The sequence below is a fragment of the Phoenix dactylifera genome, chromosome 11 (genome assembly GCF_051530095.1).
Source record: "Phoenix dactylifera cultivar Ajwa chromosome 11, Ajwa_hap1_PhDact_Kaust_v1.1, whole genome shotgun sequence".
In the NCBI taxonomy this organism is placed as follows: Eukaryota; Viridiplantae; Streptophyta; class Magnoliopsida; order Arecales; family Arecaceae; genus Phoenix; species Phoenix dactylifera.
In genome coordinates, this window is record NC_143200.1 from 10,473,956 (window position 1) to 10,501,586 (window position 27,631).

Below are 27,631 nucleotides of genomic sequence, written 5' to 3' on the forward strand. Positions count from 1 at the left end.
AGTTATATGATGTAATGAGCATTGGTATAGGCTTGGATTGGTTAATGGGATCTATAATGGGTGGAGCATTAAATTATTTAGGCTAGATCCCCACTACACTCCTACATAAATCCATCGATATGAAACCCTAAGATATATATCTTGGATCTTATGTTCCTAGGAGGCACCTATCCCATTGAGAAGACAAACATCAAGGACGAGAAAGAGAAAAAGATCTACATATTCTTGCATTTTTTTCTTTCCAAAAGAATCCCTTTGAGGGCTGCTAGCGACTCACCACTCGTTGCTACGGCAGCATGAGATCTTCTGGCGACTGAAATCTCGTGTACAGTGGGTACGTAAGGGTGATCGCAACACTAGGTTCTTTCACTGGACGACGGTTATTCGGAGACAGCGGAGTATGATCCATTCTCTGCGAGATGGGTCAGGTGAGCCTGCCGTCCGACAGGTCTTACTGGACTTTTTCCGTGCCAGATGGACAGAGGAGAAGGATGCTGGTGAGGGAGACCACCCTTTGAGGGTGGATAGAGTTATTGATGTTGATGAGAATGCATTTTTGATCCGGCCGGTGTCGGCACAGGAGGTGCAGGAGGCAGTCTGAGCTTTAGCAGCGGACAAGGCACCGGGACTTGATGGTTTCCCCCCTTTTTTTCTTTCGGCAGTATTGGGGCATCATTCGGTGAGCTGTAGTGGAGGCTATTCAGTGTTTCTTCATCCAAGCAGCGATGCTTGAGAACTAGAAGGCCACCTTCATCACGCTCATACCGAAGCATCAGGATGCAACTGAGCCTTGTCACTTCAGGCTCATTAGTTTGTGCACAACCTTATTTAAGGTTGTGGCAAAAATAATGGTGGACAGGATGAAGCTCCTATTGCCTGGCATTATTAGCCGTGAGCAGGGGGCCTTTGTAGCCGGAAGGAACATTTCCCACAATGTCATGCTAGCCCAGGAGATGATGTGGGATCTTCAGCGAGCATCACAGTGGAAAAGCTTGATGGCAGTCAAGCTGGATATGGAGAGGGCTTATGACAGGATCAGGTAGAGTTCTCTTTAGCAGGTATTGGAGGCGTATGGCTTCCACAGGCGGTGGATTGGATGGGTTATGGGGTGTGTTCGGGGCCAAGGTTTTCTATCTTGGTCAACGACTCTCCATCATCTTTCTTCGAGTCCACCATGGGTTTGTGTGGAGTGATCGATTAAAATCCCGTTTGATTTTGATGAGCTCAAAGCATTTGAGTATATCTTGTGATTACTAATGAATTCAATTGAGTGTTTCAGTGAAAATCCTGTCCAAGTGTCTCTAGACTTGGTTCATAGCATTTTGGATAAGTTAAGAAGTCTGCATGAACCAATGTCTGAGATACGAGTCGACTCCCGAGTTTCACGAGTCGACTCCAAGCGTATCAAGGTCACTGGCACGAGCTCGAGTCAACTCCTGATCAGTACGAGTCGACTCCGACTGAAAACAGACAGAAGGACAGAAGAGCAGTTTTTCAGGTCTGAGATTCGAGTCGACTCCAGTGGAATGCGAGTCGACTCCCAGCGGTACACACAGAAAAAGTCAGAGAGCATTTTATGGACTCTGAGATTCGAGTCGACTCCAGTGGAACGCGAGTCGACTCCCAGCGGTACACAAAGAAAAAGTCAGAGAGCGTTTTATGGACTCTGAGATTCGAGTCGACTCCCGCAGTACGCGAGTCGACTCCGAGACTGTGCGACCATCGACAGACAGAAGACCATGTTACTGCCTCTGAGATTCGAGTCGACTCCCAGACAGCTCGAGTCGACTCCAAGACAAGCTTCACGTCAAAAGGCAGAAGACCAACTTTCGGAAACTGAGAGCCGAGTCGACTCCAAGGAAGTTCGAGTCGACTCCAAGACTGGATGAGCCAAAAGACAGAGAATCGGGAGTTCGGGCTCTGAGATTCGAGTCGACTTCCAGGACAGTCGAGTCGACTCGAGTGGACAAAATTCAAATTTGGATCCACGGACTACAGAGGATGAGCCGACTCCAAAATTGCCAGGTCAGCGCCAGAAGTTGGCGAGTCGACTCCGGGTCAAGACGAGTCGACTCCCAGTCAAGACGGCAACTTTAATTCAAACTGGGAACAGTTGCCGAGTCGACTCCGGAAAAGCTCGAGTCGACTCCTGCTACAGCCGAGTCGACTCCTGATCGCGCGAGTCGACTCCAACCCACCAACGGTCACATTGTCAGGCTGCGCAGAGTGTGCAGAACGGCCAGAAAAAGCAGAGTAACGGCTAGTTTCCATGGGGGTTGGCTTAAATAGCCACAGAAGACTGTAGCAAGGTAGAGAACACACATTCCACTCCTAGCATTCAAGTCTTCAAGCTCTCTAAGTGCTCTTCAACGAGAAAAAGGGAAGATCTGCATTTACTGCTCCACCAACATCTTCCCAGCATTCAAAGCTTCCTCCTCCTGCTTTCAAGTCGATCACTCTTTCAAGAGGAGACCGGAGTTCCAGAAGCCACACCTCTTCACCATCTTAAAAGCGTTTGAGGGCTTCTAACTCCTTTACGATTATATTGTTTTAAATCTGCTTTTTGAGAAGCTATTTTCTGTTTTCTTCTATCTCGTGTATTTACTTGATTCAATCGGGGGATTGAATCAAGGGGATTAAGGTTGGTTGGTGAGCCGGTTTAAAACCAACGAGTGTAAGGGTTTGATTGTGAGCCCGGGAAAACAATCGGGGTTGGTTCTAGTCGGTGAGCCTGGAAAAACCGACCGAGTTCGTTGTGAGCTCGTAAAACAACAAGTTCGGTTGTGAGCTTGCAAAACAACCGGCTGTAATCCAAGGGGGTTATAGTGAAATTCCCAAGTGAGACTTGGGGAGTGGACGTAGGAGCAAGGGTTAGCTCCGAACCACTATAAAACTTTGTGTTTGTAGTGCATTGTCTCTCATCTTCTTCCCCACACATTACTCACAGCACTTAGCTTTAATTAAATAACTGGCTATAGTATTTAGTTAATCATCCACAAAGTTTTAATTAGCTAAGTTAATTTAAAAACCCAATTCACCCCCCCCCCTCTTGGGTTGTCTATCTGGGCAACAAGTGGTATCAGAGCCAAAAACTCTTCCACTCAAGAGTTAAAAGATCAAAATGACAACCCCATTTGGATCTTCTCACATTGAGGATCAGTCCACCCAAAGACCTCCTTTCTTCAATGGATCCGACTACTCATACTGGAAGGCTAGGATGAGAATATTCATCCAAGCCCAAGACTATGAGATGTGGACCATTGTAGTGAATGGCCCATACATCCCATCCACATATGTAGAGGGTGTTAAGGTACCCAAACTAGAAACGGATTGGGATGAACATGACATGAGGAAGGCACAACTAAACTCTAAAGCAATGAATGTGTTTTATTGTGCCTTAGACCGTAATGAATTCAATAGAGTTTCAACTTGTAATTCTGCAAAAGAAATTTGGGACAGACTTGAAGTGACCCATGAGGGCACGAATCAAGTCAAGGAATCCAAAATAAACATCTTGGTTCATAAATATGAACTATTTAAAATGGATTCAAATGAAACAATCACAAGCATGTTCACTAGGTTTACTGATATTGTCAATGGCCTAAAAAGCCTTGGCAAGAACTATACTAACAGTGAACTTGTCAGAAAAATCCTTCGGTGTCTACCAAGGTCGTGGGAAGCCAAGGTGACGGCGATCCAAGAAGCTAAAGACTTGAACAAGCTTCAACTTGAAGAGCTCCTTGGATCCCTGATGACGCATGAGCTTACCATGAAACAACACAACGAGGAAGAGTCCTCCCATAAGAAAAAGGTAATAGCTTTAAAATCTACTTCTTCTAACAAGGACCTGTCTTGCAGCAGCAGCAGTGAAGAGGAAGAAGATGAGGAAGATGGTGGTGAGGCACTTCTTGTGCGCAAGTTCAAGAAATTTATCAACCACAAGAAGACGTATCATCAAAGGAGAGGTCCCTCAAATTCCTACCGCAGAGACAAAGGTAAGGAAAGGGAAAATGAGGGGATTGGGTGTTACGAGTGCAAGAAGCCGGGACACATAAGAGCAGAGTGCCCCTTACTGAAGAAGGGGAGTAAGTACAAGAAGAAGAAGGCACTTGTCACCACCCTATCGGACTCCGACGCATTATCTTCATCATCGGATGAAGAACAAGAAGAGAAGGCCAATTTCTGTTTCATGGCCAACGAAAATGAGGTAATTTCCGATACGCATTTTGATTTTACATTTGATGAACTTTATGATGCGTTCAATGAATTAATGATTGAGTATAAGAATATAAATGTTAAAAACAGAGAACTAAAAGTAACTAACCAAAGTTATATTCATAAGCATGATTCATTAATTAAGGATAAAGATAATCTCACCAAAGAAAATCTAGAACTTAAGACAAGCAACCAACTCCTAATTAAGAAGACTAACACCTTAACGAAAGATATTGAGAAACTAACAAAGGAATTTTCAGATCTCAAAAACCATAAACAAGTCTTAAACAAGGATCTAACTAAAGAGCTAAATGATCTAAAAACCGAAAATCAGACATTAACTAAAGAACTAAACAAATACAAACCCTTAGTTGAAAAATTCACATATAGTTCTGAAAAGTTAAACATGATACTTAATAATCAACGAGCCGTATTTAATAAAGCGGGTTTAGGGTATAAACCAAGGAATAAGCAAAAACTTCTTAGTAACTTCTTTGTTAAAGCTGGGAAAACTAAAATTAAGAAAATAACTTGCTTTTGTTGTGGAATAGTAGGACATAAAGCAAATGCATGTAATTTTAGGAAAAGTAAAACTAAAAGAAAAAATAAAAGGGTATGGGTTCCAAAAGGAACCAACTTGACTAACCATGAAGGACCCAAGAAAACTTGGGTACCTAAGATGACATGATTTGCTTGTGTAGGAGTGTCTTGCAGCCAAGGTCAACAAAAACTGCTGGTATTTGGATAGTGGCTGTTCAAGGCACATGACGGGTGATAAAGATCAATTTTTCACCCTTGAAGCTAAGAAGGGAGGTGCTGTGACTTTTGGAGACAACAACCAAGGTCACATCATTGGTATTGGTAAAGTTCAAATCACCCCTTCTACCTTTATAGATAATGTTAGATATGTTGATGGTCTTAAGCATAACTTGTTAAGCATTAGTCAATTATGTGATAAAGGATATGATGTTATGTTTAAACCATCACTATGTATTATAACAAATCCTAATGATAATAGTTTAGTTTTTAAAGGGATGAGACGTGGAAATGTATATGTGGTAGATCTAGAAGACCTTACAAAACATAACCAATGTTTAGTTGTTAATGAAACTAAAGAAAATGATGCTAGTTGGTTATGGCACCGTAAGTTAGGTCATGCAAGCATGGACACAATAACTAAACTAGTTAAAAGAGACTCCGTGATAGGTTTGCCAAAATTAAAATTTGAAAAGAACAAAATATGTGAAGCATGTCAATTTGGCAAACAATCTAGAAACTCTTTTAAATCCATAAAATGTGTCTCTACTTCTAGGCCTCTAGAATTACTACACATGGACCTATTTGGTCCAACTAGAACAACAAGCCTAGGTGGAAATAAATATTGTTATGGGGGAATTGAGCCGCCATGCCCCACGTGATCGGCACGCGTATCCAGGAAAGCTGCAGCTGCCCTATGATCCAGCACTCCGACCCCGAGTCGGACCTCCTCGGCTCCGCAGCCCGACCCCGGGTCGGCTGCCCTATGATCCAGCACTCCGACCCCGAGTCGGACCTCCTCGGCTTCGCAGCCCGACCCCGGGTCGGCTGCCCTATGATCCAGCATTCCGACCCCGAGTCGGAGATCTTTTGATAACGACAGGCTATTCTCCAGAGGCACGCCGCGGCCTCCTGCTCCACTACTCCCTGCAACGGCTGTACCCGATGCTGCCCACGATCTCCTGTATCAACCGTACAAAGCGGAGCTCCACTACGCCCTGCCATGACCGTACCCAGCGCTGCTCCACGACGCCCCGTAACGGCCATGTCAGTGGCCATTCTATCGTGCCCCACGACGACAAACCCCCCTGAGAGACCTCCCAGCCAGGTATATATGCGGCTGGGGGGAGAAGGGGGGGGTAAGCAATACCTCCCAGAGCACTCTCTCCCACTTGTGATTATCATCTCTCCTCCTCCAATCTCCTCTGACTTGACCGTCGGAGGGCCATCACCACCCTGGTGGTGGTGCAAGGCTTGTTTGCAGGTTCCTTGGCGGAAGGTGGAGCGCAACCAGCACTAACCAAGACAACTCAGGCGGAACCCCGTTCACACCGTCGTGTCAATCGTTCTCGGTTTGGACCACCAGCAACAGTTGGCGCTAGAAGGAGGGCCGAATCTCAGAATGATCGTAATGGCACGGCGAGGTGGTCGCGGAGCTTCCAATGCTTCCGGTCGCGGAGCCTCTCGCACCTCTGGCCGGGAGGCTGCTGCGTCCCCAACACACTCTCAGCAGCATTCCACCGCTTCTCCTCCCATTCAGACGGTCGAACCTGCTCAGTTCGACCAACTAGCCCAGCAGGTTCGCACCCTCGCGGAGGCAGCGCAGAATCTGCAGGGTGTGATCTCTCGGGTGCCGCAGCGGGCTCAGGAGCCGCTGCTCCCCGAGCACTCGCCTCTTCCTCACAACCCGCGCTCCTTCCTCTCCCATGGAGAGGAGCGCCGGCGCGGGGAGGATTCTCGAGTGCGGTCCATTCTGCCAGGACCTTCTCATCGGAGCTGCGCGGGGTACGAGAGGCGGACCCGGGCGCGTTCTCAGACACCCCAGTCCTCGAGGGGCCCGCACTCCAGTTGGTCCCCCTCGCGCCGCTCCTTGTCTCCCACCCACCGGTCGCGCTCCCTGGACCGGCGGGTGGACGATCTCCACAGACAGCTCCAGGTCCTGAAGGGCCACTCCAAAGATCCCTTCGCCGACTTGGAAATCTCCTCCCAGCCGGCGCTTGCCTCAAGGATCCTGCGAACCCTAAACCCGCCGGGGTTCAAAATGCCGGCGATCGAACCCTACGACGGGGCGGCGGACCCACGGGACCACGTGGAGAGTTTCAGGACTCTTATGCTCCTCCATGGAGCATCGGATCCTCTCCTCTGCAAGGCCTTCCCGGCGACCCTCCGCGGCCCGGCAAGGGCGTGGTTCGCCGGCCTGGAGGCTAATTCCATCCAGTCCTTCCACCAGTTCACCCGTCTCTTCATCAGCCATTTCGCCGTCAGTAGCCGGCGAAGACTGGTCTCCGACTCCCTCTTCGATGTCCGGCAGAACGAGGGAGAGAGCCTGCGGGATTATCTCACCCGCTTCAACAAGGCAACACTGGAGGTCCGGAATTTGAGCCAGGAGGTGGCTCTCTCAGCCCTGAAGCGAGGCTTCCGGAAGGGCAGACTCACCTTCTCCCTGGACAAACGTCTGCCGCGGAGCTTCCCGGAGCTGTTGTCTCGGGCAAACCAGTATGCAGACGCCGAGGAGGCAGCCTCCCACCGGAACAAGGAGGCCGCCGAAGCCCCTCTAAAGCCCGGGAAGAAAAGGCGAAAAGAGGCACCCCAGAGGAGGAGCCCGACGCCTCAACGCCGGCGCAGAAGCCCGTCACCAGCAAGGAACCACGGCGCCACACGCCCTCGTTCTCCGCACCGACGCTTCAACCGGTACACCCCACTCCTGGCCCCCCGGGCCCAGATCCTCATGGAGGTCAAGGGGCGGGAGGACCTCCCGGTCCCGAGGCAGATGAAGAAGATCCCTGGGAGGAAGCCTTCTCGGGCGTACTGTGAGTACCACCGAGACCACGGCCACGATACCGAAGACTGCTTCCAGCTTCGGGACGAGATCGAGGCTCTCATTCGCCGAGGGCGTCTCGGTCGATATGTAAACGACCGACGTCCCCCCGCAGACCCGCGTCCAGCCGACCCGGCCCCTCAGGAGCCTCGGGAGCAGAATCGACCCGTTGCGGGAGTGATCCACACCATCACTGGGGGCTGCTCTCGGCCCGTGAGGAACGCAGGGGGCTCGGCGGAAGTATCAGGAGTGGCCGTCGCGAAGAGGCAGCGGGTCGGAAATGTAATCACTTTTTGTGATGAAGATGTAAAGGGGGTTCAGACTCCCCACGATGACGCCATGGTGATCTCTCTCACTATGGCGGACTATGATGTAAGGCGTGTTCTTGTGGATAGTGGAAGCTCAGCTGATATTTTGTATTACGAGGCCTTCCAAAAGATGGGCTTTTCCCGACAATTGTTGCACAAAACATCCACCCCCCTCATAGGATTCACTGGAGACGCTATCTCGGCCGAAGGTGTCATCGAGCTGCCTGTGACTGCGGGCATTGCACCCGCAGAAGCCACGGTGCGGCTCGGGTTCTTGGTCGTCCGTGTCCCCTCGGCCTACAACGCTATCCTCGGACGACCCGGACTGAACGCCCTTCGCGCGGTGGTTTCTACCTACCATTTGCTCATGCGGTTCCCCACAGCGGCCGGGATTGGAGAGGTCCGAGGTGACCAGCCGACCGCACGGCAGTGTTTCCTAGCAACTCTCAAAGGGAAGAAGCCCATGGAGGCCCTAAGCGTCGAGTCACTTGACGCCAGAGACGAAGTGGCCTTGCGGCACGGGGAGCCGGCCGAGGGCGTAATCGAAGTTCCCCTCGAAGAAGGCCGCCCGGACCGCACGGTCCGGGTCGGTGCCAACCTCGACTTGGAAGCTCGGCTCCGGTTAGTGGAATTCCTCCGAGCCAATGCAGATGTGTTTGCCTGGTCGGCGGCCGATGTACCTGGGATCGACCCGGAGGTCGTTTCTCACGCCCTCAACGTCGACCCGACCCACCGACCAGTAAAGCAAAAGAAGAGACACTGTGCCCCGGATCGGATCCGGGTGGTCGACCAGGAGGTAGACAAACTCTTGGAGGCAGGTGTCATAAGAGAGGTGAGCTACCCCGAGTGGCTGGCAAACGTCGTACTTGTCCGGAAGGCGAGCGGGAAGTGGAGGATGTGCGTCGACTACACCGACCTGAACAAGGCGTGCCCCAAGGATAGCTTTCCGCTTCCACGGATAGACCAACTGGTCGACGCGACTTCCGGATATCAGCTACTGTCTTTTATGGACGCCTTCTCCGGCTACAACCAAATAATGATGGCTCCACAGGACGAGGAGAAAACTGCCTTCATAACAGACCGGGGGCTGTACTGTTACAAGGTAATGCCCTTCGGTCTGAAGAACGCTGGCGCCACTTACCAGCGCCTCGTCAATAAAATCTTCAAGGAGCAGATCGGCCGGAATATGGAGGTATACGTGGACGATATGCTGGTAAAAAGCCGCCATGCAGACCAGCACATTGCAGATCTGGAGGAGACTTTCACCACCTTGCGAAAGTTTCGCATGAAGCTAAACCCAGCGAAGTGCGCTTTTGGTGCTTCGGCCGGGAGGTTCCTCGGTTTCATTGTCAACCAGCGCGGGATCGAGGCCAACCCGGACAAGATCAAAGCCATCCAAGATATGTCCCCTCCGACCAAAGTGAAGGAGGTTCAGGAGCTCGCTGGAAGGGTCGCCGCGCTCGGACGATTTGTGGCAAAGTCGGCCGAACGCTGCCAACCATTCTTCAAGGTGTTGAAGCGCCCAAAAGACTTCCTCTGGACGGCCGAATGCCATGCGGCGTTCGACCAGCTCAAGGAGTACATGGCGTCTCCTCCCCTGCTGTCCAAGCCGCAAGAGGGGGAGATGCTCTACCTTTACCTGGCGGTCTCCCCAACCGCAGTCAGCGCAGTACTGGTTCGGGAAGAGGCAAGACTTCAGAAGCCTGTATACTACATCAGCCGAGTCCTCCGGGATGCCGAGACGCGGTACACGAAGGCTGAGAAGATCGCCTTCGCGCTGCTGACTGCGACCAGGAGGCTTCGCCCCTATTTCCAGGCTCATTCTGTCACCCTTTTGACCGATCAACCACTGCGGCAGATTCTCAGCAATCCAGAGAATGCGGGGCGGCTGGTGAAGTGGGCAGTAGAACTTGGTGAGTTCGACATCCGCTACCAGCCCCGACCAGCCATCAAGGCCCAGGTACTCGCGGACTTTCTCGCTGAGTGCACTGTGCAGGAGGCGGAACCTAAGCCGCCGGAGACACCCAGCCTCGATCTCCCGATCTGGACGCTCCACATTGACGGGTCGTCGAACCCTGAAGGTGGAGGGGCTGGGCTGGTCCTCACCAATCCCGATGGAGTGATAGCCGAGTATGCCTTGAGGTTCGGATTTCCAGTGACCAACAATGAGGCGGAGTACGAGGCCCTAGTCGCGGGACTCAAACTCGCCAAGGAGCTCGGCATCCGGCGTCTGAAAGTCTTCACCGACTCCCAGCTGGTGGTCGGGCAGGTTCGAGGGGAGTTCGAGGCGCGGAGCCCGACCATGCAGAGCTACGTCCGGAAGGTGCAAACACTCATTCCCGACCTCGGCAGTGTTGACATTCAGCAGGTCCCGAGGAGCGAAAATGCCAGGGCCGACAGGTTGTCCCGCCTAGTGGACGCAGACGCGCACAACTTGTCGAGGGCAATCTACCTGGAGACCCTGGATGCCCCGAGCATTGACGGGGCTGGAGCGGTGATGGCAATTGATCCGGAGCCGTCTTGGATGGACCCGCTCGTCGCCTACCTCGCCGAAGGAATCCTCCCTGAAGACGAAGATCAGGCCCGGCGGCTTGTAAAGAAGTCCGCCCACTACGTACTTTATGAAGGGAGGCTGTATCGGACCTCGTTTACCGCCCCCCTCTTAAGGTGCCTCCGCCCCGCGGAAGCGGCCTACGCCCTCGGCGAAGTCCACGAAGGCATCTGCGGATCGCACTTGGGGGCTAGGTCCTTGGCGCATAAGATCATGAGGCAAGGCTACTATTGGCCGACCTTGATGGAGGACTCGAAGGACCACGTGCGGAAATGCGACGCCTGCCAGCGCCACGCCAACGTCCAGAGAGTCCCCTCTGTCCCCTTGGCGCCAATCACCGCGCCCTGGCCCTTCGCACAATGGGGAATGGATATCCTCGGACCATTCTCCGTCGCTTCGGCCCAGCGGAAATTTTTGATTGTCGCCATCGACTACTTCACCAAGTGGGTGGAGGCAGAGCCACTGGCCACCATCACGGAGGCACAAGTCCGGAAGTTCGTGAAGAAGAACATCATTGTCCGATTTGGAGTACCTCGGGTCCTCATCTCGGATAACGGTCGACAGTTTGATAACAAGCACTTCCGGGACTTCTGCGAGGAATTCGGGATCGAGCATCGGTTCACATCCGTGTCGCATCCCCAAACCAACGGCGAGGCCGAGGTCACAAATCGGACAATCCTCCAAGGTATCAAAGCGCGGATCGGCCGGACGGGGCAAGCTTGGGTCGAGGAACTCGAGAATGTCCTTTGGGCGTATCGGACCACACAACGGACTCCTACTGGAGAGACGCCTTTCAGCCTAACCTATGGCACGGAAGCCGTTGCCCCCATGGAGCTCGGACTCCCCTCGCCTCGGGTGGCCGCGCACCGACCCGAGGCCAATTCAGAGCAACTCCGAGGGAACTTGGATCTCTTGGAAGAGGCAAGGGAAATGGCTCAGGTACGGATGGCAATGTATCAGCAGAGGGTGGCCCGATATTACAACTCCAAAGTCCGACCGAAGCTTTTCAGAATTGGAGATCTGGTGCTGAGGCGAGCTAAGGCATCTCAACCTACGGAAGGTGGGAAGCTAGCGCCAAATTGGGAAGGCCCGTATAAAGTTCGTTGGGTAAACCGACCTGGCTCCTACCAGTTGGAAGCCCTAGATGGCCGAGAAATTCCAAGGGGCTGGAATTCCGCTAACCTGCGGATGTATTACCAGTAGAACAACAAGGCCAGAAAGACAATTTAAAAAGGTGCAATACTTTTCATTTCAATAATTTCTGGTTACAGTGGCGTGCTCGTGTGATTACAAGGAATTCCCAGAGGGGAATTAGGGAGTAAAGAAAGTAAAGAAGAGGTGGGGACCCAAACCCTCAACCCAGGGCGGCTGCAGTCCCACCAGAAGTGGGTGCTTCTAACCGGAGGCGCCATCCAGCACCTCACCAAAAAGAGGAGGAGCCGCCGCAGAAGAAGCTCCCGCTGCCCCCAGGGGAACGCCGCCTCCAAAGGATATTCCCATCTTCCCCAGTGGTAGGGAAGAGAAGGGATTCGAGGGGGAAGAGTATATGGAGGCGCGGTCCCGGATTGAGCGTCCGGCGCAGAGCTCAACCGGGAGGCTGAACTTCAAGGAGGGGAGATGTGATCCCGGATGAAACGCCTAGAGCGGAGTTCCGCCGGGGAGACCCTCCTTGTTGATCCCAGATGAAACGGCTAGTTGGCTGAAGTTGTAAGGGGAGCGCCTCCCCTTTCCTTCGACAGGAGTCTCTCAGTCATATGCCAAGGAGGAGGTCCGCGATCCATGGCAACCTGCAGCTCCGGCTTGGCAAATTCCATCGTACCTGCACCTGTATTTATAGCCAAGCTGCGGCCCCCTGGTAGTTCCGATACGGGTGGCTCCAATAAATGCAGGCGCACTGAATCCGGAGCCGTTCCGGCTCCCGAGGCGTATCTCCCCGCGATTTCCTAAGCGTCATTCTCCTTAAATCGCATTCTTTGTGCAGGACGATCCGGGTGACGTATACCCCTAGGTCCACGTGTCTCCGCTCGCGCCCAGGCCGCATCCTCCTCGAAGAACCCGCGTATCGCGGCCGCTCAACTAACACTCCTCACCAGCAGCAACTGGCGATCCGATTTCCCAGGTAACGCATTAATTAGCGTTTAATACCCTTCTCGTGTTCCCCCCAGGCAACGCTTGGAGGAGAGGAGAAACACGGTCGCGGCTGGGCACAGAGAAACCCCGATGGGCGGCGAGCGACAAGTGGCCGACCAACGAGTGGAATGTCCCGAGGCTCGGCCCTCGGATGCCTGGCTAACCCGATGATCATCCCGGGAGCAGACTAGCCGGAAGCCCCGACCGGTCGCCTCGGCTTGCGCCAGCCTAGGCCGACCAACGAGTGGAATCTCCCGAGGCTCGGCCCTCGGATGCCTGGCTAACCCGATGATCATTCCGGGAGCAGACTAGCCGGAAGCCCCGACCGGTCGCCTCGGCTTGCGCCAGCCTTGGCCGACCAACGAGCGGAATTTCCCTGAGGCTTGACAACCCTCAGATGCCTGGCTAACCCGATGATCATCCCGGGAGCAGACTAGCCGGAAGCCCCGACCGGTCGCCTCGGCTTGCGCCAGCCTAGGCCGACCAACGAGTGGAATCTCCCGAGGCTCGGCCCTCGGATGCCTGGCTAACCCGATGATCATCCCGGGAGCAGACTAGCCGGAAGCCCCGACCGGTCGCCTCGGCTTGCGCCAGCCTTGGCCGACCAACGAGCGGAATTTCCCTGAGGCTTGACAACCCTCAGATGCCTGGCTAACCCGATGATCATCCCGGGAGCAGACTAGCCGGAAGCCCCGACCGGTCGCCTCGGCTTGCGCCAGCCTTGGCCGACCAACGAGCGGAATTTCCCTGAGGCTTGACAACCCTCAGATGCCTGGCTAACCCGATGATCATCCCGGGAGCAGACTAGCCGGAAGCCCCGACCGGTCGCCTCGGCTTGCGCCAGCCTAGGCCGACCAACGAGTGGAATCTCCCGAGGCTCGGCCCTCGGATGCCTGGCTAACCCGATGATCATCCCGGGAGCAGACTAGCCGGAAGCCCCGACCGGTCGCCTCGGCTTGCGCCAGCCTTGGCCGACCAACGAGCGGAATTTCCCTGAGGCTTGACAACCCTCAGATGCCTGGCTAACCCGATGATCATCCCGGGAGCAGACTAGCCGGAAGCCCCGACCGGTCGCCTCGGCTTGCGCCAGCCTTGGCCGACCAACGAGCGGAATTTCCCTGAGGCTTGACAACCCTCAGATGCCTGGCTAACCCGATGATCATCCCGGGAGCAGACTAGCCGGAAGCCCCGGCCGGTCGCCTCGGCTTGCGCCAGCCTTGGCCGACCAACGAGCGGAATTTCCCTGAGGCTTGACAACCCTCAGATGCCTGGCTAACCCGATGATCATCCCGGGAGCAGACTAGCCGGAAGCCCCGACCGGTCGCCTCGGCTTGCGCCAGCCTAGGCCGACCAACGAGTGGAATCTCCCGAGGCTCGGCCCTCAGATGCCTGGCTAACCCGATGATCATCCCGGGAGCAGACTAGCCGGAAGCCCCGACCGGTCGCCTCGGCTTGCGCCAGCCTTGGCCGACCAACGAGCGAAATTTCCCTGAGGCTTGACAACCCTCAGATGCCTGGCTAACCCGATGATCATCCCGGGAACAGACTAGCCGGAAGCCCCGACCGGTCGCCTCGGCTTGCGCCAGCCTAGGCCGACCAACGAGTGGAATCTCCCGAGGCTCGGCCCTCAGATGCCTGGCTAACCCGATGATCATCCCGGGAGCAGACTAGCCGGAAGCCCCGACCGGTCGCTTCGGCTTGCGCCAGCCTTGGCCGACCAGCGAGCGGAAGAATTTCCTGAGGCCTAACCCTCGGATGCCTGGCTTAGCGCTGGAAGAGTTGCCTGAGGCCTAACCCTCGGATGCCTGGCTCAGCGCCGGAAGAGTTTCCTGAGGCCTAACCCTCGGATGCCTGGCTTAGCGCCGGAAGAATTTCCTGAGGCCTAACCCTCGGATGCCTGGCTTAGCGCCGGAAGAATTTCCTGAGGCCTAACCCTCGGATGCCTGGCCTAGCGCCGGAAGAGTTTCCTGAGGCCTAACCCTCGGATGCCTGGCTCAGCGCCGGAAGAGTTTCCTGAGGCCTAACCCTCGGATGCCTGGCTTAGCGCCGGAAGAATTTCCTGAGGCCTAACCCTCGGATGCCTGGCTTAGCGCCGGAAGAATTTCCTGAGGCCTAACCCTCGGATGCCTGGCTTAGCGCCGGAAGAATTTCCTGAGGCCTAACCCTCGGATGCCTGGCTTAGCGCCGGAAGGGTTTCCTGAGGTTTAACCCTCGGATGCCTGGCCTAGCGCCGGAAGAACTTCGGGAATCAAAAGTCAGCAAGAAGCAACCAAGAGCTAAAAAAAAAAAAAAAAAAGAGGACGAGGGCGAGATGAAGAAATATTCAACGTGCATTAATTTTCAGGGCCGAGGCCCATACAATTGGGCAAAACGCCGACATACAAAAATAAAAAAGACAATGAAAGGTACAAGAGGTCAGCTTGGAGGAACTCCCGGGTCGGGAACGCCGGGCTCGTCCGCGGGAGGTAGGGAAGCAGCAGGAGAACCAGCAGGCGATGGCGCCGGAGAGGAGTCCAGGAGGGAGATCTCGCTCAGGTCAACTTCGGGATACTTAGCCGACACCCTTGCCAGGCCCTCCTCGAAGCCCAAGGTGAAGGCTTCGGCCCCCGCGTCCGACGCGTCATGGACAAACTCGTCAGACTGGCGATAGGTCCGCACTGCCTCCGACATATCATGGGCGAACTCGGCGGACTGGCGATAAGCCTCTACCGCCTGACGCCCGATTTCCGCCCTCTTCTCGGCCAGCTCCGCCTCAGCTCGCTCCATAATCTGAGCCTTGGCCTCCAAGACCTTCGCCACAATCCGGCCTTCGGCCTCAGAGGAGACCCTCAGCAGATCAGCCTGAGCCTCTTTATGCTTCGCCTCGGTAGCAACCCGAGCGGCCTCGGCTTCCTTCAGGCGCGAACGGAGCTCTTGGACGTCCGTGCATGACTTCTCCAGGGCCGACTCCAGTTCGCCTAGTTTGGCTTCAAAAGAGCGGATTCGGTCGCAGGCGTTGTCGGCAGACCGCTGGGCCTTCTCCCACCGCTCTCGATAGTCCGCGATCTTCCGGGACTGCTTTTCAGCCCGTTCCTCCGCCTTCTTGACCCTGCTTTCGAGGCCCGAGGCGGCTTTGAGTTGCTCCCGAGCCTCTGACAGTTGCTCCTCCAGGGCGGCGAAGCCGAGTGCCCGCTCTTCGGCCTCCCGGAGCCTCGCCTCGAGGTCCCCGGTCGTCCTGCCTGCCGCAGCCCGGCCTCCCTCTTCCATTGCTTTCAGCCGGTCCTCGGCCTTCGCCAAAAGCCCCGCCTGTTCCTTGTAGCACTCCTCCAGACGGATCATGTACTGGGCGAGCTAAGAAATAGGAAAAATAAGGGAGTCAGGCGGAGAACAACAGAGCCAATAAATGGTGAAAGACGGCCAGAAGAACACTCACCGACATGAGACAGACGCAGCTGGCGGCCCCAACGTCAGAGACATCCAACTCCCGGACCCGCCGACGGTCCTTCTCCAGCAACACTGTTTCGATGAGATTTCGGGCGCCATCGGTAGTGAAGGCAGACCCCGATTTCTCCCCGGAGCCGGATGGTGGTTCTGCAGCCTTACCCTTATCCATCGCCTGGGGAAGAGTCCGGCTGATCGCGCTCGGGGCGGGGGTCGCCCCAGGAATTGATAGGGTCCCGCTCGGCCGGGGCCTCGGCGCGTCCCTCCTCGAGTCATCAGGAGCCGACCGAGTCGAAGGCCGGGTCGGGGACCGATCACGTCCGACCCGTCCGTCTTGAGCAGGCTCAGGTGGCACCTCCGGAGTAGCGGCAACCTTACCACCGGAGGGCTGATACAGCGTCAGCTGCCGGTCGGTGCCCACGACATCTCCCTGACCGGTGGGCCCGGACTCGTCGGTCGGCATCGGAGGTATCTCCTTACGGGACTTCTTCGCCGGTGGGGCCCCGCTCGGAAGAGCTCGTTTCCTCCTCCGGACTGCTTCCAGCAGGGACGCCCTACCAACAGCCTTCGACTTCACCGACCGCATGACGTCGTCGACCTCTGCAAGAAGGACGGGATGGTCAGGGACTGAGAAACCGAAAGGAAGAAGGAACGAAAGAGAAGAAAAGAGCTAAAGAAACGATGGCGGACTCACGGTCGGTGGGGACCGAGCTCAAACCGACGTTCACCAAGGTATCCTCAGAAATAAGGCGGCCCACCGGGGGAAGCTGGCCCTCGGCGACCAACCCCTTCAAGGCGGCGACGCCCTCGGATTCCTCCCTCGACAACTTCGACAGGCCAATTGGGGACTTCACCGGCGTCCCCCAGATTGCCCTGATTTCCCAGGAGGGGTCTGCATCAACGAAAAAGAAGCGCTCCTTCCAGTGGTGAATGGAGGTAGGACCCTCCTTGACAAGGCCGCACCCTCGCCGCGCTGCGAAGCACCACCACCCTTTGTCCTGGGGTGGCCGCTCAGGCCGTAGAGCTCCCAGAAAACGTTCAAGGTGGCGGGAATCGCATGCAAGCGACAGAGAACCTGGAAGACCGTCAGAGCACGCCACGAGTTCGGCACCAGTTGCGTCGGTGCCATTCCTAAACCCCGGAGCACCTGTAAGACTAGGTCTGAAGGGGGAAAGCGGAACCCGGCCTGGAGGATGCCCTCATTGATGGCGATCTTCCCTCGAGGAGGATGAGACATCCTCTCCTCAGGCCCTGGGAGCGTGACATTGCAGGCCTCGGGAAGGTGGTACCGAGCCACAAATCCGTCTAAGTCCTCGGCGACCAGTTTTGACTTGATGCTATCTGCTCCCACTTCGCCCATCCCTAATGGCCAATCTACGGTCAGGACGGGGTCAAGAAGGAGGGAAAGGCCGGAACGACTGGGGTGCACTAGTACAAAAAGAAAAAGTATGAAGAGCTCAAAGTAGAAGAGTGGGAAACTCACTTGAAGAGGAGGAAGAACGGCTCCGAGAGCGTCAAAGGAAAAGCAAGCGAACGTTTCGGCGGCAACAATGGTAGCGCAAAGGAGAAACTCGAAAATGTCCGTAAAGAAGAAGACGGACGGGGGAGGGCCCCCGATTAAATAGGCGAAAGGGCAAGTGACACCTCGATGACGCCAGAAGACGCCTGGCCGCCGAAGGGTCGCTCGCACCCCAAAGGCGAATCGACACCATTAAGGAAGGATGTCCGCCGAAATCCTCAGGTTGCCAGGTCAGCAGCAACCGCCATACGCCATAAAGAAGGCGGGAAGCTTGAAGCGCGCGCGCCTCTCCGAAGGATGGCGGCAATCTCGAAACATCACTCCCTTCACCTGTTCCCCTTCTGGTTCCAGGCTCGGAAGTGGGGGGCTACTGTTATGGGGGAATTGAGCCGCCATGCCCCACGTGATCGGCACGCGTATCCAGGAAAGCTGCAGCTGCCCTATGATCCAGCACTCCGACCCCGAGTCGGACCTCCTCGGCTCCGCAGCCCGACCCCGGGTCGGCTGCCCTATGATCCAGCACTCCGACCCCGAGTCGGACCTCCTCGGCTTCGCAGCCCGACCCCGGGTCGGCTGCCCTATGATCCAGCATTCCGACCCCGAGTCGGAGATCTTTTGATAACGACAGGCTATTCTCCAGAGGCACGCCGCGGCCTCCTGCTCCACTACTCCCTGCAACGGCTGTACCCGATGCTGCCCACGATCTCCTGTATCAACCGTACAAAGCGGAGCTCCACTACGCCCTGCCATGACCGTACCCAGCGCTGCTCCACGACGCCCCGTAACGGCCATGTCAGTGGCCATTCTATCGTGCCCCACGACGACAAACCCCCCTGAGAGACCTCCCAGCCAGGTATATATGCGGCTGGGGGGAGAAGGGGGGGGGTAAGCAATACCTCCCAGAGCACTCTCTCCCACTTGTGATTATCATCTCTCCTCCTCCAATCTCCTCTGACTTGACCGTCGGAGGGCCATCACCACCCTGGTGGTGGTGCAAGGCTTGTTTGCAGGTTCCTTGGCGGAAGGTGGAGCGCAACCAGCACTAACCAAGACAACTCAGGCGGAACCCCGTTCACACCGTCGTGTCAATCGTTCTCGGTTTGGACCACCAGCAACAAATATGGTCTAGTTATAGTAGATGATTACTCTAGGTACACATGGGTCATGTTTCTAGCGCATAAGGATCAAGCATTTTCTATGTTTAAGAAGTTCCATAAGGAAGTAACAAATGCAAGAGAGTCCTCAGTTATAGCTATTAGAAGTGACCATGGTACCGAATTCGAAAATCAATTATTTGATGAATTTTGTAGTAAAAAGGGGATAACCCATAATTTCTCAGCACCTAGGACACCACAACAAAATGGAGTTGTGGAAAGGAAAAATAGAACCCTAGAGGAAATGGCTAGAACGATGTTATGTGAAAGTAACCTCCCTAAGTACTTTTGGGGAGAAGCCATTAATACTTCTTGCCATGTATTAAATAGAGTTCTATTAAGACCCATCATAAAGAAAACACCATATGAACTGTGGAAAAACAGAAAACCAAAGGTTAACTATTTTCATGTTTTCGGATGTAGGTGTTTTGTACATAATAATGGGAAAGATAATCTAGGGAAATTTGATCCAAAATCTGATGAAGGAATATTCCTAGGTTATTCTACAACTAGTAAAGCCTATAGAATCTTTAATAAAAGAACCCTAGTTATAGAAGAATCTATACATGTTGTTTTTGATGACTCTAGTGACATCTCATCTAGTAAGAAGGTTAATTTTGATGATGATATTGAAATACTTGAAGAAAAGATAGATGAGATGGGATTACAAGATGATAATCAAAAGTTGATTGAAGGAGAATCATCAAACCAAGAGCCTATAGTGGATCATGGGCTAACTAAAGCTTGGAGGTATGCTCATGGGCATCCTAAGGAACTAATTCTAGATGATCCATCCCAACCCGTTAGGACTAGAGCATCCCTTAGAAATTTGAATAACCATCTAGCTTTTGTTTCACACTTTGAGCCCAAACATATAGAAGAAGCCGAAAATGATGTAAATTGGATAAATGCAATGCAAGAAGAACTAAACCAATTTACTAGAAACAAAGTGTGGGATCTAGTAGAGAGACCTTCTGAATATCCAATTATAGGTACAAAATGGATATATAAAAATAAGCTAGATGAAAATGGAATTGTTATAAGGAATAAGGCTAGACTAGTAGCAAAGGGTTATAATCAAGAAGAAGGTATAGACTTTGATGAAACCTTTGCTCCCGTAGCTAGACTTGAGGCTATTAGACTATTATTAGCATATGCATGCTCTAAGGACTTCAAGCTATATCAAATGGATGTAAAAAGTGCTTTTCTAAATGGGTTTATTAATGAGGAGGTATATGTGGAACAACCTCCTGGTTTTGAAAATCATCAATACCCCAATCATGTGTATAAACTGAACAAAGCACTTTATGGTCTAAAACAAGCACCTAGAGCATGGTATGAGAGACTTAGTAAATTTCTATTAGAACATGAATTCTCTAGGGAAAATATAGATACAATATTATTTCTGAAAAAGAAAAATAAGGATATGTTATTAGTACAGATTTATGTTGATGATATCATTTTCGGTGCTACTAACAATCGCCTCTGCGAGGAATTTGCTGATTTGATGCAGAGTGAGTTTGAGATGAGCATGATGGGAGAGCTGAACTACTTCCTCGGGATTCAAATCAAACAATCTGAAGGAGGCATCTTCATCAATCAAGCCAAATATATCAAGGAGATGCTCAAGAAGTTCGATATGGAGGGAAACAAGTCAATCAGCACCCCCATGAGCTCATCATGTAAGTTAGACCAAGATGAATCAGGTAAATCTGTAGATCAAAAACTTTATAGAGGTATGATAGGTTCTTTACTGTATCTTACTGCAAGTAGGCCTGATATTATGTTTAGTGTGTGCATGTGTGCTAGATATCATGCTAATCCTAAAGAATCACACCTAGCTGCAGTTAAGAGAATCTTTAAATACTTAATAGGAACTAAGAACATAGGGCTGTGGTACTCTAAAGAATCTAGCCTAAACTTAATAGGGTACACAGATTCAGACTTCGCTGGATGTAAGCTTGATAGAAAAAGTACCAGCGGGTCTTGTCAATTTCTAGGAGAAAACCTAATCTCATGGTTTAGCAAGAAACAAAACTCGGTTGCATTATCCACTGCAGAAGCTGAATATGTTGCAGCCGGGAGTTGTTGTGCTCAAATCTTGTGGATTAAACAACAATTAGAAGATTATGGCATTAAACAAGATAAAATCCCCATTAATTGTGATAATACAAGTGCCATAAACCTAACTAAAAATCCAATTCAACACTCAAGAACTAAACACATTGAGATAAGACATCACTTCATAAGAGATCATGTATTGAATGGTGATGTGACTCTCCAATTTGTTTGTACTGATAATCAATTAGCAGATATTTTCACAAAACCCCTAAGTGAAGAGAGGTTCAGTGTACTTAGGAGGGGATTAGGAGTGATTGACCCATCCTAGTGGGAGTTTCCACTAGATTAATTGATTTTGATGGTTAAAATGAGGTTAAAATAGAGTTTCTATTCAATGATCATCAAATCAGATCCCAACTAGGTGATTTTCCCTCATTTGGCACGGTTATAGCATGATTTTTAAGTGCGTGCCAAGGTTAGAGACGACTCGAGTAAGTTTCAGAGCCGGCTCCTAAGGGGGAGTCGACTCGCGCATTTGGGGGAGTCGACTCGCAAAGTTGGCAGCTGAGGGGGAGTCGACTCGCACATTGTCGGGAGTCGACTCGAAGTCTACAGGCGCATAAGGAGAGTCGACTCGCGCATTTTCTGGAGTCGACTCGAGGTCGAGTCGACTCGCGACTCAGGGAAGTCGACTCGCAGTCGGGATCCGACTTTTTAACCCTAGGTTTGTCGTTTCGCAAACACTTTTTCTCAAGCCGCCACTGTTCACAAAGCCCTAGAGCCGACTCCTAGGTCATCCTCGATCGTCTCCAAGCCCTTTTCCCATCGATTCTTCGCCGGACATTGAGTTTCCGTCCGTTCCTAGGTCTTTTCAGGTCAGTCCCGAGCTTCCTCTATCGATCCTTCTTCGTTCTCTAGGTTTTCATCTCGTTTAGGTCAAGATGCCTCGCAAGGGAGTTGTTAGAAAGAGGTCCCGTCCCGTGGCCGGTCCCGAGCGGCGCTCCAAGGCGCGGCACGATCCCGCGAGGCAACCTCCTCCGGATCGTTCCCCGCCTAGGGTGGTTCATGTTAGGCCGTTGGCCGGGAAGGCCGTCACCTCCGGGAGGTATGTCACTTTCGACTATCTCTCCCGGAAAGGATTCACCATAGGCGATAGGCTTAGAGCCCAGGGTCTAGAGTACTTCCTCACCTTGGACCTTCCCACCTATCCTGGCCTAGTTCAAGAGTTCTACAGTACCGTCCATCGGGGAGATGGAGGTATTGAGGGCACGGTATTAGGTGTCCCATTGCGTGTCACAGAGGACCTCATTGCCCATATCCTCCACCTTCCATTAGTAGGGGTGGCTCCTGCACATCCTGAGGATAGATTTGAGGCCCTTACGATCGTCTTAGGGCATCCACCTCAGTCTCCCCTAGATGAGGTATCTGCTAGCTCACTTCCTATTGAAGTGAGAATCCTTTTGAGCATTTTGTCCAGGTCCATCTTCCCTAAGACAGGGAGATTTGATTTTGTGAATGAGAGGGACCTAGCTATTATGTCTTACATTCTTCAGGACACCCCGGTCAACTTCCCCAAGCTCATTTATAGGTATATGTGTGAGCCCCTGGATAGACCTAGGCTCTCCCTCCCATACGGAATGATATTCACTCTTCTCTTTAGGCAGTACGAAATTTCCATTCCTGAGAAGGAACCCTCTCGTGCCTTGCGATGGACTGATCGCTTGGGTACGGGGACCATGCACAGGATGGGATTTCGGAAGAGAGAAGGGATCTGGGTTAGGAAGTCCACTCTCACCGCTCAGACCACCAGACCATCACCCAGTCCTGAGCCAGATTCTGACTACCCAGAGTTCCCAGACCATCCAGACCTTCCATCCACTCCTCCTGCTCCTACCACCTCTGCCGGACCTTCCTCCTCAGCTCCACCATCTATGGAGGTCCGTATTGATCCAGAGCAGCTCCGGGAGCTGCGGCAGGAGATCGTCCGAGATTTGAGGGACGAGCTGCTCCGGGAGCTCCGAGGTTCCGTGCCAGCTCCCACTCCTGCACCCACTCCATCCTCAGCATTGGTCCCATCCTTGACAGCCGTGACAGACATGACGGCTGAGGTGCGGCAGGAGATCTACAACATTAGGACCCTGGTGCAGGCCCAGTTCCACAGCATGAGCGAGGTCACGAGCACCACGAGGAGGATGCGGGATGACATCCGCCGTGACATGCACACCACCACCGAGGGGGCCGAGCGCTTGTCGAATGTGCTCATCGACAAGCTGGACGCACTTCAGACCTCGGTGACTGGGCTTCAGACGTCGGTGACTGAGCTCTCCACTACACATAGCAGAGCCACCACGTCTATTATCACGCAGCTGGGCCATGTTAAAGAGGCAGTCGCCCTCCTCATGGAGCAGAGCCGATTGAGAGGAGGAGTCACATCCTCGAGAGGAGGAGCTACATCCTCCAGAGGAGGAGATGTATCCTCGAGAGGGGGAGCCACATCCTCCAGAGGAGGAGATGTATCCTCGAGAGGGGGAGGCACATCCTCGAGGAGGTCATAGATGATTTTGAGTTGTGTTTTGTCTTCTTTTGTATTGTTCTTGCTTTACCTATTGTATGCTCAAATGTATTCACCTTCATATCAATACAATGAGTAGACATCTTATCTTCATTTCTGTGCCATTTGATGATTGACTGTGCCATTTGTGCCATTGATTGTGTGTGATTACCTCCTTTTTGGTATGATGACAAAAAGGGGGAGAAATGTGTAAGTATAAAATATGTAAAAGGGGAGAAATATTAAAAAATATGTAAAAGAAATCAATGGAAATAAATAAAACGATAAACTCTTAAAAACACACATAAATTTGTTCTAAGTGGATTCCGTACCTCGAGGCTCATTATCTCTCTTTTGGGGCTCCTAATGGAGTAATCTCCAGAATCTATTCAAGGGATATTCGGAGATTAGATGAATCCTACTCAAGAACAAATTGACAGATTTTCCCTCTAAAAACAAAAATTTTAGTTCAAAAATTTCAAAGCATTAAAAGGAAATTCAGAAAATCAAAACATAGTTGAATGCATATGTTGAGGGGGAGAATCTGAATTTTAATCAAGCTAAATCATTAATGTCATATAAGCCAAACAATTGATTGCAGAATATGAAGGCTTATATAATTCCAAATGAAAGGGAGAACTTTAACTCCGAAATTTAATGTTTCACTCCTTTCAAACTTGGATAAATTAAATTATCAGACATTTGAATTCATTTATGGAGTTTATTTCATTATTTACTGAGCAACTCATTTTACATATACTCAAAGTTTTGTCATCATCAAAAAGGGGGAGATTGTGGAGTGATCGATTAAAACCCCGTTTGATTTTGATGAGCTCAAAGCATTTGAGTATATCTTGTGATTACTAATGAATTCAATTGAGTGTTTCAGTGAAAATCCTGTCCAAGTATCTCTAGACTTGGTTCATAGCATTTTGGATAAGTTAAGAAGTCTGCATGAACCAATGTCTGAGATACGAGTCGACTCCCGAGTTTCACGAGTCGACTCCAAGCGTATCAAGGTCACTGGCACGAGCTCGAGTCGACTCCTGATCAGTACGAGTCGACTCCGACTGAAAACAGACAGAAGGACAGAAGAGCAGTTTTTCAGGTCTGAGATTCGAGTCGACTCCAGTGGAATGCGAGTCGACTCCCAGCGGTACACACAGAAAAAGTCAGAGAGCGTTTTATGGACTCTGAGATTCGAGTCGACTCCAGTGGAACGCGAGTCGACTCCCAGCGGTACACAAAGAAAAAGTCAGAGAGCGTTTTATGGACTCTGAGATTCGAGTCGACTCCCGCAGTACGCGAGTCGACTCCGAGACTGTGCGACCATCGACAGACAGAAGACCATGTTACTGCCTCTGAGATTCGAGTCGACTCCCAGACAGCTCGAGTCGACTCCAAGACAAGCTTCACGTCAAAAGGCAGAAGACCAACTTTCGGAAACTGAGAGCCGAGTCGACTCCAAGGAAGTTCGAGTCGACTCCAAGACTGGATGAGCCAAAAGACAGAGAATCGGGAGTTCGGGCTCTGAGATTCGAGTCGACTCCCAGGACAGTCGAGTCGACTCGAGTGGACAAAATTCAAATTTGGATCCACGGACTACAGAGGATGAGCCGACTCCAAAATTGCCAGGTCAGCGCCAGAAGTTGGCGAGTCGACTCCGGGTCAAGACGAGTCGACTCCCAGTCAAGACGGCAACTTTAATTCAAACTGGGAACAGTTGCCGAGTCGACTCCGGAAAAGCTCGAGTCGACTCCTGCTACAGCCGAGTCGACTCCTGATCGCGCGAGTCGACTCCAACCCACCAACGGTCACATTGTCAGGCTGCGCAGAGTGTGCAGAACGGCCAGAAAAAGCAGAGTAACGGCTAGTTTCCGTGGGGGTTGGCTTAAATAGCCACAGAAGACTGTAGCAAGGTAGAGAACACACATTCCACTCCTAGCATTCAAGTCTTCAAGCTCTCTAAGTGCTCTTCAACGAGAAAAAGGGAAGATCTGCATTTACTGCTCCACCAACATCTTTCCAGCATTCAAAGCTTCCTCCTCCTGCTTTCAAGTCGATCACTCTTTCAAGAGGAGACCGGAGTTCCAGAAGCCACACCTCTTCACCATCTTAAAAGCGTTTGAGGGCTTCTAACTCCTTTACGATTATATTGTTTTAAATCTGCTTTTTGAGAAGCTATTTTCTGTTTTCTTCTATCTCGTGTATTTACTTGATTCAATCGGGGGATTGAATCAAGGGGATTAAGGTTGGTTGGTGAGCCGGTTTAAAACCAACGAGTGTAAGGGTTTGATTGTGAGCCCGGAAAAACAATCGGGGTTGGTTCTAGTCGGTGAGCCTGGGAAAACCGACCGAGTTCGTTGTGAGCTCGTAAAACAACAAGTTCGGTTGTGAGCTTGCAAAACAACCGGCTGTAATCCAAGGGGGTTATAGTGAAATTCCCAAGTGAGACTTGGGGAGTGGACGTAGGAGCAAGGGTTAGCTCCGAACCACTATAAAACTTTGTGTTTGTAGTGCATTGTCTCTCATCTTCTTCCCCACACATTACTCACAGCACTTAGCTTTAATTAAATAACTGGCTATAGTATTTAGTTAATCATCCACAAAGTTTTAATTAGCTAAGTTAATTTAAAAACCCAATTCACCCCCCCCCCCCTCTTGGGTTGTCTATCTGGGCAACAGTTTGCGTTAGGGATGTCCATTATCCCCATATTTGTTTCTTATTTGTGCTGACACTTTGTCTCGTACCTTGTAGAGAGTGTGCGCCAGCCGAGAGATGGAGGCCTATGCTCCGACACTAGGGGTTGGGCCTATTTCTCACTTACTCTTTGCTGATGACTGTCTTCTTCTGACCAGGGCGCGGGCTACTGAGGCCCGAATCCTTCGCAGGGTGTTGGCGGGCTACTGCGCGGCGTCCGGCCAGAGAGTGAACTTCTTGAAGTCAGCAATTTCCTTCAGCCCCAGCATGGAGACCAGAGTCAGACAGGAGATCCGAGGGATATTGCAGATACCGGAGCAGGAGGGGATGCTGACCTACCTAGGAATCCCTATCACTAGGGGGAGGCTACGGGTGGCAGAATGCTCAGGCCTGGTGCAGTAGGTCCAGAGCAGGCTGGAGGGATGGAGAGCGTCCTTCCTATTCATGATGGGGAGATTGACGCTGGTCAGATCGATTTTGGGGTCCATGCTGGTGTATCTCATGGCCAATACTAGGGTACCAAAGACGGTTCTGTTGAGGATTGAGCGTCTTCCTTGGAACTTCTTATGGGGCTCACATAGTGGAGGTCATGGGGTGCATCTGGTGGCCTGGGAGCAGGTCTATCTGTCCACCAGCGAGGGCGGCCTAGGGGTGCAGTCCCTCTTGGAGAGGCGTGAGGCGTTCATTGCTTGGCACGTGGTTCGGTTCATGTTAGAGCCACACGGATTCTGGAGTCGGGTGATGGCAGCCAAATATGGACGAGGGGGTTCAAAGGTGCCACGGAGGAGTCGTCGAGTCTCCTTCATATGGCGCGAGATCAGGAGGTACCTACCGATAGCGTCGGTGAATACCAGGTGGCTGATAGGCGATGGGCAGAGTGTTGATGTGACCAGTGATTCATGGGTGGACGCCCTTCCTTTGAGGTACTGGCCAACCATGGTTGATACAGAGGCAGTGGAGGGGCTGCGGGTGTGCGACCTCCTAGAACCAGGAGGGGCAGGATGGGACGGGGCCAGACTTCGACAGCTGTTCGGGACACACCTAGCTGAGAGGATCTATTCTATTTCGGTACCAGGTTGTGCGGGGCCAGATGTCAGAGTGTGGGGTACCTCGTGTCGGGCCAGTGTTAGATTGGGTGATCTCTCCCGTGTTATCCAGCAGGAGCATGAGCTGGGGCCGGATTGCACTTAGATCTGGAGGTCCAGGTTTCACCCGAGGGCAGCCCTATTCTTATGGAAGGTGATCTGGGATCGCCTTCCGACAAGAGCGGTGCTGACCAGGCGTGGCTTTGGGCTCCCCGTAGAGTGTGGGACATGTGAAGCTGAGGAGTCAGTGGACCATGTGCTCTTCTAGTATACATGAGTGAGGTCGACATGGCAGTGGTCAGGGATCCTGCAGGAGAACCGGAGTGCGAGGACACAGTTTCTACGGGTGATGAGATAGTGGC

The 27,631-nt window shown here is 52.3% G+C and overlaps 1 protein-coding gene across 1 annotated transcript; it reads left to right on the forward strand.

Annotated features, from left to right (window-relative positions):
• The first annotated feature begins 400 nt into the window (after positions 1–400).
• On the forward strand, positions 401–27,375 carry LOC149751625 (uncharacterized). Its single transcript, XM_089926231.1, has 4 exons — positions 401–583; positions 834–1,039; positions 26,343–26,582; positions 26,700–27,375. The coding sequence occupies exons 1-4, from the start codon at positions 401–403 to the stop codon at positions 27,373–27,375; spliced, it is 1,305 nt and encodes a 434-aa protein (XP_089782357.1).
• Positions 27,376–27,631: the final 256 nt, after the last annotated feature.